Source organism: Mesoplodon densirostris, chromosome 15 (genome assembly GCF_025265405.1).
Source record: "Mesoplodon densirostris isolate mMesDen1 chromosome 15, mMesDen1 primary haplotype, whole genome shotgun sequence".
Lineage (NCBI taxonomy): Eukaryota > Metazoa > Chordata > Mammalia > Artiodactyla > Ziphiidae > Mesoplodon > Mesoplodon densirostris.
In genome coordinates this window covers 76,952,546-76,965,817 of record NC_082675.1, presented here as the reverse complement: position 1 = coordinate 76,965,817, position 13,272 = coordinate 76,952,546, and the positions used below count along the sequence as shown (strand labels likewise).

General features: G+C 42.6%; 1 protein-coding gene across 1 annotated transcript in view; it reads left to right on the top strand.

Annotated features, from left to right (window-relative positions):
• The window catches only part of RNF152 (ring finger protein 152), a 67,796-nt gene extending 55,255 nt beyond the window's left edge, over nt 1–12,541 (top strand). Inside the window, exon 2 of the mRNA XM_060119532.1 lies at nt 11,542–12,541. Within this exon, the coding sequence (XP_059975515.1) occupies nt 11,692–12,303 (612 nt within the window). The 5' untranslated portion in view covers nt 11,542–11,691 and the 3' untranslated portion in view covers nt 12,304–12,541. The remainder of the gene's footprint in view (nt 1–11,541) is intronic.
• Nucleotides 12,542–13,272: the final 731 nt, after the last annotated feature.

The window sequence follows — 13,272 nt, the reverse complement described above, 5'->3', positions numbered from 1 at the left end:
GGCCTTTGGTTGCAGCACTGTTCAATATCTAATTTGGGGGGTTGTACGTTTTTTCTTTTCTTCTTACCTTGCCTAAATGGAAAAGCAACCCTCATTGAGTTAGTGCAGCCAGAAGTAAGAAAAAGCAGAAGTAATGAGCAGACTGACAGCTGACTCCCCATGGCGCTTACTTTTGGTACCAATGCCTTTAGGAATTCTTTGCAGCTTCAGTTTGAGGCTTAACTCGTGTGATGAATCATTGATATTGAGGGTAGGTAGGGAGGTTGAAGCAATGAACACTCTGCTCAAAGAAAATAATCTCATGAATGCCTTTTGAATAGGCTTATTTGAAGTGATAGCTATAAAACCCACCAGGTTTTTAATGTGCCATCCTTTTTTCAAATGTTTAATATAGAATATTCTCCAGGTAGCCTGAAGAACTCTTAAGAAATAAGGAAATCCAAAAAAGAGGGGATATATGTATACATATAGCTGATTCACTTTGCTGTACAGCAGAAACTAACACAACATTGTAAAGGAACTATACTCCAATAAAAATTAATAAAAAAAAAAATATATATATATAAATTTTTTTTAATGTGTGAAAGTAGGTGAGTCTTTTTTTTTTTTTTTTTTTTTTTTTTGTTGTTGTTGTTGTTGTTGTACGCGGGCCTCTCACTGCTGTGGCCTCTCCCGTTGCGGAGCACAGGCTCCGGACACACAGGCTCCGCGGCCATGGCTCGCGGGCCCAGCCGCTCCGCGGCATGTGGGATCTTCCGGGATCGGGGCACGAACCCGTGTCCCCTGCATCGGCAGGCGGACTCTCAACCACTGCGCCACCAGGGAAGCCCGAGTCTTAACAATTAGGTGGTTTTTTAAAAATTGAGCCAAGACTTTCCTGCTCTTCCAGCCTTAAGATGCCTCAAATTAATGAAGCTCTCATTGTAAATCATCCACGTTCTGTGGCACTTTGAAGGAATGCTCTACGTGTTTGGGAAATGTACCCAATGTCCCTTCTTGGCAAAGGTGAACCATCAGAAGATGCTTTGGTATAGGGCTGAGATTCACCTGTTCAAATCTAAATTTGTTGAGCTACTGAATGACTATGCATATGAACACAAGAATTGTATCCAAAGTTCAGACCATCAGGAGGCACTATCATGGTGTCCTTGTGACATTCCATCAGATGAAGGCTTGTCTTCAATCTGGTGCTGTCATAATGACTTCTAGAATCATTGCTTATTTTGTTGAAGCAGTGGATCCATATTTTTAAGTGTGAAGAAAGTTTGGAACCCTATCTGTATGCTCTCACTAATGGTACTTGCTGTTGGTGAGACAAGCAAATGTTTGTCATTGTTAATGTTATTTGCTCAACTCTCTTTCCTCCTGTTGTCTGGGAATAGTCATTCAAAACAATGCATCTGTAAAGCTGATATTCCCTTAATGTCTTCCCAAATAACTATGAAAATATTTTGCATTCTGTAGCTTGACAGAAAACTCAGTTAAGATAACTCATGTTAGAGCAATAAGATGATTTGAGGATGGGTATCTCTGGAGTAATATACTGAATTTCTGGGATTAAGGACAGAGATGATGAGAAATGATGTAGATCTGAGGTCGGCAAATGATGTCCTATTGGCCAGATCCCATCTGTGGCCTGTTTCTGTAAAGGCAGTTTTATTGGAACATAGCCTCTGCTGCTCCTTGACATATGACCTGACTGCTTTCACACTTTGGTGGCAGAGTTGCGTATTTGCAGAAGAGCCTGCATGACCCGAAAAGCCTAAAAGCCTGAAAGATTTATTATCTGCCCCTTTACAGAGGAAAGCTGTGGGTCCCTGAAGTAGATGAAATATAATGGGAAAACATTAAAAAACAAATTGCCTTCAGGTTTCAGTGGTTGGAATTTGTGGAATTTGTGGTTAGGTAAGAAATAGGAGTGGGGATGCACGTGTGTGGTTCATATTATGAAAATGCAAATACTTACATAGGAAGTTTGTCAGGGGCCTTCAGAGGTTCTCTGTCCCCTGCACATGAAGAGCAGGGGCAAAGGGGACCCTCCACAGAGAGAGACCTGCTCCCCTGGGCACTTGCCTACTCGGACAGCCCCTCAGTCCTTAACTCACAATCTTGGCCCTCAAACATCCTCCCCAGTGATGATTTAATGTGCTTCCCTGGCATTGGGCTGTCTTTAGATATCGCAAGGTATCGCTGCCTTGCGATACCATCTTAAGCTCCTGCATCTCTTGAGACTTGTGAGCTCAGAGCCACCTTGCTGTCTGGGATGATGCTGACATAGGTCAGATGGAATGCTTAATCATATAAAGGAAATTTCGGTGTCCTTCCCTCTGACTCTTCTTGCTCTCCAGTGTCTCTGAAGTGGAAAGAACCGTGGGCCAGCTTAGGCTCCTTGGGTTCCAATATCCTTTCTGGCTCTAACAGGCAATGATAGTTTCTTGCTTAGTGGTTCTGTCTAAGCCCTATGCATGATCAATTGAATTCATATGATCACTTGAAGAAGAGTCTCCCTTTCAGTGCTTTGTCTACACTTCCCCTCGCCTTTGCTTCTCTTTTCACAGATCAGGTTGCACTGTCAGGGTCCTTGAGGGCAGAGACTCTTGTTGCCATGGTGACCCCAGTGCCTTGAGTAATGCTTGGCACTTGGTGGATTCCCAGTAGATATTTGTTTACCCCCTACTACATATTTTATCTTAGTAGATGTCCAGCCATTGGGAAGACTTAGGATTTTTGTTTGTTTTCCATTCCTTTACTTTACTTATGTGCCTGGCTTGTCAGTTCCTTCAGCTCTACTCAGAATTCTAGGAGTTGGGGTAATTGATCTTTTCCCCTTTGCTGTGCCTGTCTGTCTGATGGCATCTTTTATCATCCCCTCTCTCCAGGGAGTCTGGGGATCACCTGACAGTCCTTTATATCTCTTCTCTACCTTTATAACCATCTGCAACTTTTCTCTTTGCCGTCATTGGGTGATCAGAGCAAGCGAAGGTGAAGCTGTGTGTCTGATTGATTCCAGCATTAACCTTGGCCTCTCTATGAGCCAGACAGTTATGCAAGCTTCTGCTCAAGGGACAGTTGGAACCACCTTCACGTAGTAGCAAGTTTGGATAATGGGAATATCTTGCTTGAGCTGAGAGGGTTATTGATTAAACATAAATAGTTATTCCTTTGATAGTTGCTGCAAATCGAGGTTGTGGCTGTTTCTTTTAGGGTGTTAGCTTTCTTTAGACTCATTCATTAAACCTAAGGCCTAAAGGAAGAAACTTCTAATATGTAAGATGCTTCCCATTTATTTTAGATGCCCACTGTCTCATGTAAGCCTGCATGAGATCATTGACAGTTAATATGTATAAATGATCTGTCAGATGTAATGACTATAGAACAAACAGCCTGACAGCTCTTTCATGTTGTTGAAAACCCAGGAGTGTGGTTAGCAGTTACTTAGGTCATAGAACTATTTTTACTAGAAGGGACTCTAGGGCATCATCTAGTCCAGTGTCCTTGGAGGTGAGGACACTGCAGCTCATGGAGAGGTGATTTGCCTAAGGTAACCCAACTACTTATAGGCAGAATTAGAGCTAAAATCCTTACCTCCTGATTCCTGATAGTAATGATTATCTGATAGATATTAAAACGAGCAAACCAACAAAAACCAGTGGTTATTATCAGTCATGGCAATAATGAAATTTGGCTTTAATTCCTAAAAATGTCTTGGTTCCAATATACTGTGATTTTAAATATTCATCACCAAGCTGTGGCTAGGTCAAATGCATTCATCTTTTCCCTACCTTGACTTAATTGAAATGCTCCTATGTAAGTACATCTCTGGAAACTGTGGTTCGGTTTCAGCTGCTTGGTTAGTTGCATTTTTGCAGCGAAAAGATTGGCACGTGCAGAGGTATGGTCCCTACTCTGTGGGCAGGTCCATCGGGCTCGTGGTTGTCCCATTGGGCAGTGCTGGCAAGGCTAGCCCTTTGTGTGGCAAGTCCCCAGGCTGACCATGGCGTTCTGGTCTGCTGCTCTTTGCCCATTTAACCAATGACCTCTCTCCCTACCCTGCCTGCGTCTGCTACCGGGGCCAGTCGGCCTCCAACACCGTCACCGTCCTTTGCCCCGTCCCCCTTGGTCACCCAAGACTTTTAAGTAACCATTCTCACTTTCCAGAATTTTTTCATCTTCAAATACACAAACCATGATGCTCATAGGAGAAAACAGGGTAACTGTTTGGGCCCATAGAATTCTCACTTGAGATTTGTCAGAGTCCTGGAATCCACTGCCTTCTCCATGAAAACAGAGTGTAGTTATACCAATTGGACTTTACACGTATCAACTGTCCTGAAAGGGTTGCTCTCTGCTACCAGAGAACCAAAAGTCAGCCACACATCTTGTCACTGCCAGCCATTCCTATTCTTGCAATTAATCGGAGTGTTTGTCAAGATCCAATATAACTAAATGGTCTTGCCAGCTGACATGCCAGATTAAATGGAATTGTAATTAATTTCTTCAATCTCAATTCAAATATTTACATTTTCTTGAAAAATTAAGTAAATGACCTGCGTCAGAAAGACATGCTATTTTAAGAGAATAAGAAGAGCAGTATAGTAACTAGTTTAGTCTCTGACTTAGAGATTTTTCTCAACACAACCATTGAATTTAAGATCCTTGTGTAGACCATCAAATGGAATAATTCAAGGTCAGGCACATGTAATTAATATCAGTTCGTGTCACAAGTGGGGGGAGGCTTCATAGTTGATGTCACAGACGCGGATCTAAATCAGAACTATGAAGAGTCTTTATAGTATAAACAGAGTAAAACTACCTACATTATAGTCGGCAGGTTTCATATTCAAGAATTTCATATCCAAGGATACAGAGGGCCAGCTGTCCTAGGCCATTTTAAATAAGGGGCTTGAGCATCCTTGGATTTTGGTATTCGAGAGGGGATCCTGGAACCAATCCCCCACAGATACCAAGGGACAACTGGATATATTTCATCAGCTTTTCTATCCTCATGTGCCCAGACTTCTAAAAGCAACTGGTACTATAAAAATTCAGTGTTGGAGACCTTTGCTTTTTTACCACCCACTAAATTCATGGGAGCATTTTATCACACCCACACCTTTAATAAAAGTGCTTAAAATTATACAGTTTTTAAAAAAGAAGAAATTTTATTTTATGAAAATATATCGATGTTGTAAAGCAACAAATGTCCATTGCCCCTAAACAACAATTACAATATACACACCCCTCTGGTTTTGGCATTTTCCCTCCAAGTCACACCTTCCTCCATTTATACAAATCTCAGTTTTTTAGACTATTTTAAAACCAGGGCATGCATTAGTATTGAGTTCGGTGATGATTCAAAGCCTTTAATTTGTATATTGTACAATTGACATTATTTATGAAACTACTGTTTTTTTAAATTTTAAAGTAATTTTTTAAGAAGATGTGGTAGGAGTTTATTAATTAACTTATTTATTTTTGCTGTGTTGGGTCTTCGTTTCTGTGCGAGGGCTTTCTCTAGTTGTGGCAAGTGGGGGCCACTCTTCATCGCGGTGCGCGGGCCTCTCACTATCGCGGCCTCTCATTTTGCGGAGCACAGGCTCCAGATGCGCAGGCTCAGTAGTTGTGGCTCATGGGCCTAGTTGCTCCGTGGCATGTGGGATGTGGGATCCTCCCAGACCAGGGCTCGAACCCGTGTGCCCTGCATTAGCAGGCCGATTCTCAACCACTGCACCACCAGGGAAGCCCTAAAGTAATTTTTAATTAAGGTAATATATATTGTCTTTTTTTTTTGGCCGTGCTGTGCAGCACGCGGGGATCTTAGTTCCCCTACCAGGGACTGAACCCATGCCCCCTGCAGTGGAAGCTTGGAGCCCTAACCTCTGAACCACCAGGGAATTCCTGAAACTACTGTTTTATGAAGATACGTTTGAACATAAATTCTAGATCATAAGCCACAGTTAGTTTGAGAATGTCCTCCCTTAGCTGCTATTCCCCTTTTTGTAGTCTGTTTTTTTTTTCTTAATTTTTACTTTAGGTTCTTTCAAAATAAACTGTTAAAACTCGTTCCAGTATATTTCAGTTTACACCTGTTCTTATGCGTTCTACCAAAATACTCTTTTCTTTTGAATTTGAGTACTTACTTTGAGCATCATGTCTTGCTCCTGTAAGGAAACTAACTCCAAAGACAGGTCTCTAAAGCAGTTGCCAGTGTGTGCTTGTGTATCCTGTGTTTGACTAGGAACTCCGAGTTTCTTTTTTAGCTTACGTGGACCTTGTTTCTTCTGTAGTTGACTCATATCTTTTGAGTTTATGATGAAAGGGAGAAAGAAGATTCATCATTACCTTTGGTCCCGAGCCTCATAAATTTTCTTCTCTTTACCTAAATTGTCATCATCATTTACTAATTATGCTACAGGAAATAAACTGGAGTTCAGTATGGGCAGAATCAGAGAGCTGCCCTGCTGTCAAAATGACTTGAGTGGCTGAGCACAGAAGATAGGAACTGTTTTCCCCTTCTGCCTTTGTGTTCAGCCTGTGTTGTAAGGCCTACACTTACTTGGATAGAGTTAAATTGAGTTGTATAATCTAATTTTAAGGGAACTCAACACCAATTAAGTGAACATTACTTGGAACATAAATTCATGAATAAAATTGCATGTTGGTTTTGTTGAAAAATGATGGTGTGGCAGGTCTTGGGGCAGGGCCAAGAGGAGTGCTTGCCTTCCTCCTCCCAAGCTGTTGCACACAGCCATACTTTAAGAGCCAGGAAGCGCCTCTGGGTAGACCACACCCGGCACTGTGTGGAGTCCAAGTCAGAAGGAAGGAGGGATTAGCACCAGGGCTCCCTGAGCCCTTCTCTACCTGGCAGTGCCTGAACACACTTGACTTTCAGCCACAAACTCCATCACCCCTCATTAGCCAGTGAGGAAGCAGACTCTAGAAGCTTTAGGACTTGTTCCAGTGGCACCGCTGATGGTGACAAAACAGGGATTTGACCCAAGATTCTTTGAAGCCAAAGCCCCTATTCTTCCCACTCTGCTAAGCTGTTTCCCACATTTTTCTATGGAAGCAAGGTAATTAATGCGGCAGTAGAGAAAGGTAAGAAAGGAACTGGTGGTCACTGTTTCTGTATTGGTGTCACAAAGTATTTTTTTGTTCCCAGCTCTCTTTACATAGAAGGTGGTTGCCCTGAGTGCCATTGTTAAGGACAGCTTTCTCCAAATTCATAAAATGGCAGGAATCTGTGCTTTTCTTTTTTGTACCCCTCCCCAATGTTTTTTTAATTGAAGTATAGTTGATTTACAATGTTGTGTTAGTTTCAGGTGTACATCAAAGTGATTCAGATATATATACATATATACATACTTTTTTTTTGCAGATTCTTTTGCATTATACTTTATTACAAGGTATTGAGTCTAGTTCCCTGTGCTATATAGTAGCTCCTTGTTTATTTTATATATAGTAGTTTGTGTCTGCTAACCCCAAACTCCTAATTTATCCCTCCCCATCTCTTTCCCCTTTGGTAACCATAAGTTTGTTTTCTATGTCTGTGAGTCTGTTTCTGTTTTGTAAATAAGTTCATTTGTATCATTTTTTTAGATTCCACATGTAAGTGATATCATATTTTATTTGTCTTAATCTGTCTGAGTTACTTCGCTTAGTATGATAATCTCTAGGTCCATCCATGTTGCTGCAAATAGCATTATTTCATTCTTTTTTATGGCTGAGTAATATCCCACTGTATACATGTACCACGTCTTCTTTATCCATTCATCTGTCAATGGGCATTTAGGTTGCTTTCATGTCTTGGCTACCGTATACCCCTCCCCAATTTTGTCATTTCTGCCACCCTAGGTCATTATGATCAATCTCTGTCCCCCCCTCCATTTAACATTCACATCTTCCTATGATTTATAATATTATGGCCTGCTCTCTGTCAGTGGGCTTTAGCAGTGAGGATAGATAAGAGCATTGGTCAAGATTCACCAGCAAACCCTGTGTTCGGTTTTTATTTTCTAAGAAAAAAGAAATGCGGTACCTTGGGTATAAAATTAGAAGAATTCCACCCTCACTGCTGACACTTTGGGGATTTCTGCTTCCGTTCCACATTCCCCACCTCAGTGTCCGTACACTTTTTCCTCTCTGAGCTTCAGACACTACCTTCTGCTCGGACCTGTGGCTGGCAGACACCGTATTGAACAGCACAGACCAGACCATCCGGCTGTGAGCACCCTAACTTGCTTGCTCTGCCCGTCTTTTCTCAAATTTCTCTGCTCTGGAAAGAAAAAGAACTGTTGCTCGATGCTCTTTCCTCTAAGCTATGATCCTATCGCCTGACGTCACTCCGCAACACAGGGAACTCCAGCATCCCGCCAGCCTCCATCATACCCCTGGTCCCCTGCTGAAGTCACACCCCCAAAATGCTAGTGACCTCCTGGTCACCACACCTCAAGGTCTGTTCTCGGCGCCCACTGCTCATAGCCCTTTGCTGCCTGGAACTCTTCCATCTGGGGTATGTGCTGGGAGGGGTTCCTGGGTTTCCGCCTATGTCTGCCTCTATTCTTCCTTTTAGCCAGGCTTAACGATAAGTGCTGCCTAGGGGTCTCTCTCTGCTCTGCCTTGTCTGTCTCTGGTTGATATCTGTGCTCCGGAGATGCCACCGAGATCTCTCAGATGTGGTTCTGACTTTGCTCTGCAATATCACAACGCAGAGTACTAACCACTATGCGATCACGGTGCACCATAGTCCCTGTGGCTGCTCTGCAATATCAGATCCATATATTCAGCTTTCTTTTGACTCTTCAACATCTTCCTGGATAGCTGATTTCTTTTATCTTCCTAGCCCCTCAAATGGAATGCGGCCCAAACAGAACTCATCATCTTTTTCTTTGCCATCCCTATTTCTTTTAATAATAATACCAGCCTCCCCTCAAGACTTGACCTTGGACTTCTTCCCCCTTACAGCCTCATTGTCACATGTAGCCAGATCCCACTTGACCCCTGTAGGACCTGTCAGCACTTTTCAGCTCTTCATTCTCATCACCACTATTGACTTCAGCTACTCATTATCTCTCGTCTAATATTATAATAGCTTCCCAGCAGGCCTTTCCAGTCTATCCTGAATATAGCTACCTGATGAATCATTCTCATATTCTTAACCTTTCTGATGTTTTTCCATTGCACACTAGAAAGTCCCACATCCTTGGCACTCGAGGCTGTCCACGGTCTGTGGTCTGTGGTCTGTGGCCCGTGCCTGGGTCTGATCACCTCTCCCCTTCCTGTGGGCCCTGCTCTCCCTGGCTGGGCCTGTGGGAGGGTGCTTGCCAGTTCTGTGAGAATTCTGTTTCTTTAAAAGACATCTGTATCAAAGACCTAAACTTACAAGCTAAAACTGTAAAACTCTTAGAGATGGCATCTATAAGTTACTCTTGTATTAGAAAAAATCTTCTAGCCAGTGTCACAGCTAGAGTATAAAAATAATTCTGTAATTGCTCACCCCTTTTCCTTTGCTCATGCTGATTTCTGAACTTGAAAATAACCTGTCCCTGATTTTACATGTCTGAATCCTCTCCCTAATCCAGATTCTTCACTGAGCCTTCCTTTATTCCTCCAGCTCCAGTAAGGCATGCATCACTGTATTTCAATTATAACTATTTACTCGCATAACTATTTAAGTACCTCCAGGCTGGGAGTTTCTTATGAGTGGTGACAAGGTCTTTGTTACAAGGGACAAAAATAAATATCATAATGCTTGACACATGGTAAATATTCAATGAGAATTTGAATGAATAATTGAATAGAAGAGAATATATATTCACTAGTTCATTCTTGCCTAACTTTAAATTGCTTAAGAGTGGTATTTCGGTCTGATTCATCTTAATATCCTACCATGGCTAGCTTTGTGCATAACAGATACTCAGTAGATATTTCTTTTTTATTTTTATTTCCTTTTTCAGCTTTATTGAGGTATAATTGGCATATTAAATTGTAAGACATGTAAAGTTGACATCGCAGTAATCTGAAATATGTCCACATTGTGAAAGGGTGCCATCTCACATATTTATCTTTTTTTTTTTTTTTTTGGTGAGAACATTTAAGTTCTACGGTTAGCAAATTTCAATTATTCCATAACTATTTCTTGAATTAGTGGATAGATGAGTAGTTGATTATATTAATAATATGAGCTTTCTGAATGCTATGTTACTATATTTTTACTTTCAGTAATTTGAGTTCTCTTACTACAGCTAAAATATTTTTAAATGTTTCTCTTTTGATTGTCAGCATTAATTTTTATCAGTGATTATTTTTGACTTTTTCTGCATGTTTAATTTTGATTTTAACAAATCGTAATCATTGGGGAGGGGTGCATTCTTCATTTCACAAAGGAAATTGGAAAGAAAAAGAAGGTTCACTTTTTAAGAAAAATGTGAAGGAGGTTTTCTGTGTTATTAGCTCCTGCTTCTGGGTGTAGGTGGGGTTCTAGGACTGACAATTATTTCTACAATAGTGGTTGAATAGTTCTTTCCAGAGGCATCATGGCTCCATCTAGAGACACATAATTTGGATGCTTTTAATAGGAAGCAGAGTTGGGCAGCCTTTATTAGAACACTTGGCGGGGAGCGGGGGCGGGGGGGACGGGGTGGTCCTTAAACTCCAGTTAAGTTGAACTAAGTTATTCTGCCTCCTGTCAATACCAGAAGGCTAACATTCCTCCTTCTTCTTCTCCTCCTCCTCCTTTTTTTTTTTTTCTGGTGAGGCTGCCTTACCAGTCTTCTCTGACAATAATGCTTGATTATGATCAGTGAATTAACAGTATTTGCTTTTGGTCATGTTAATTGATGCAAGCCCAAATAATAATGAAATTAAAAGAACTGACTGAAATGTAGTAGTGATCCTGTGTATTCTTGTGACCCCTACTGCATAAAGGTTCACTGTTGTTATTTGGGGGTTATTTTGTTTTTGTCTCTTTTTAAAACCAACTGACAAGAATTGCCTTGGTTCAGGTGATTTGGTGGAAAAGATAACAGATGCCTGCATGTGCTTCTTTGGTGGCATCATTTTAATTACCTGTGAGAGGGGAACAGTCCTAACCCATATCAAGTGAGCGAGCTAGTTACATGAAATACCTGGATTTTTAAAGTTGCCCGTATCTGGCAATGAATACTTACAGGAAGATAAGTAGAGTCAGAAAAAGAAGGTCAGAGGATCTAAGGAAAGAAATTTACTTTTACGAAATGCTACAAACTTATTGGAAACGAGAATTTCTGCAGTGTATTTGGAAGAACAATCCAGAAGAACAATAAAACAGAAAGAGCAGACTCCCTCTGTATACCCCATAGAGATATTTGTTTCTTCAGAAATAAGCAAAGTATTCACGGAGACAACTCATCACTGTCCACTGGACGTTACGGGACTCCTACAGTCTCACAAGTGGGAAACTTTACCCTTTTGACCTGGTGTCAAGACTTTTGAGCAGCTGTATAAATCCATCTCAACTTGTTTTAAGTAATTAAGTTGGTTTGCATTTTTTGTCTCCTTCAGAAATGAACACGCCTGAGTATGCTAGATGCCTGTGAACTCCCCGATCCTCCGGCGACTTTGGAAAGACTGCAAGAAAGAAGGTGGCGGAGTGGTGGACTCTGAGAACAAGCTCCTCCCCCTCGGGCTTGGCCTTCCTGCCCACAGTCCACCATGGAGACGCTCTCCCAAGAGTCTTTGCTGGAATGTCAGATCTGCTTCAATTACTACAGCCCCCGGCGAAGGCCCAAGTTGCTGGATTGCAAACACACGTGCTGCTCGGTGTGCCTTCAGCAGATGAGGACGAGCCAGAAGGACGTGAGGTGCCCCTGGTGCCGGGGCATCACCAAGCTGCCCCCGGGCTTCTCCGTGTCCCAGCTCCCGGACGACCCCGAGGTCCTTGCCGTCATCGCCATCCCGCACGCCTCCGAGCACACCCCAGTCTTCATCAAACTTCCGAGCAATGGGTGCTACATGCTGCCCCTGCCCATCTCCAAGGAGCGAGCGCTGCTGCCCGGAGACATGGGCTGCCGTCTGCTGCCCGGGAGCCAGCAAAAGTCCGTCACCGTGGTGACCATCCCGGCAGAGCAGCAGCCTCTGCAGGGCGGGGCTCCGCCCGAGGCGGTGGAGGAGGAGCCAGCCAGGCGGGGCGCGGTGAAAAGCTCCACGTGGTCCGGGGTGTGCACTGTGATCTTGGTGGCCTGCGTGCTGGTCTTCCTTCTCGGCATCGTGCTCCACAACATGTCCTGCATTTCTAAGCGCTTCACTGTGATATCCTGTGGCTGAAGAGGGCCGCGGGGAAGTCTCTTGTGGGTGCCAACTAGCGGTTGAGCAGGTGTTGGTGATGGATCACGGTGAGGAGATGGGGGGCCACGCTGACCATTGGGTTCCGAGTGCTTGGCCTCTGGGCTGCCACTTGATTAACCCAAGACAGACACGAAGGGTAGGATGTGAGGTGTCAGCAAGATACCAGGCAGAGCGCTCTGATTATTGGTGGCAACAGCTTCCAAGACGATCGCATGCATCCTCCTAATCATGTATTAAATGGACTGTAATTATGATTTCTCAAAATCATGTTGCCAGATAGACCTATTCTACTTAGATGTTAAACTGTGGAAGTGCATACAATGTGATCTTCTCTAAATGTGGTAGATTAAAACAAAGATGCTATGTATACAAGTAGAATTAAATCTGAGAATCCATGTAAAAATTCAGTGATAACATGCAGTGCTGGTTTCTTTCCTTTTTTAAAAAATGAAACCCAGTCTTCATTTAGTTGCTAAGGCCTTTTATACTTTTTGAATGGCACCCAAATTAAAATAAGTTAAGTGGACAGTTGTTTTTTCAGGAAGATATTTGAACAAGTGTTTCCAGTGTGTTGTGTTTTGTCACGTACCTCCATTTTTCTTCCCTTGTAATTAGAGCTCGCTATGTGTTTATTAAACGGAATGCCCAACAGGGGAGCAATAAACTGAGTAATAATGAGAAATGCCTAATCCCACAGGAAACCTACATGCCAATTTTTCGCAAGCCATCTCACAAAATAAGAATTTTAAATGTAAATATTGTGTATTTGTGTGTGGGTGTGGGTGTGTGTGTAATTTGATTTACCTCAGGTTTTGAATCTTTTCAGAAGAATCCCGGGAGTAAGACTTTGTGGGCATGAGTGAGTCCAGGGTCTGAAATGATGGCCACCTCAAGGGCACCGGTACCCACCCAGCGAGGGGTCACAGACCCGTCACTTCCAAACTTGCT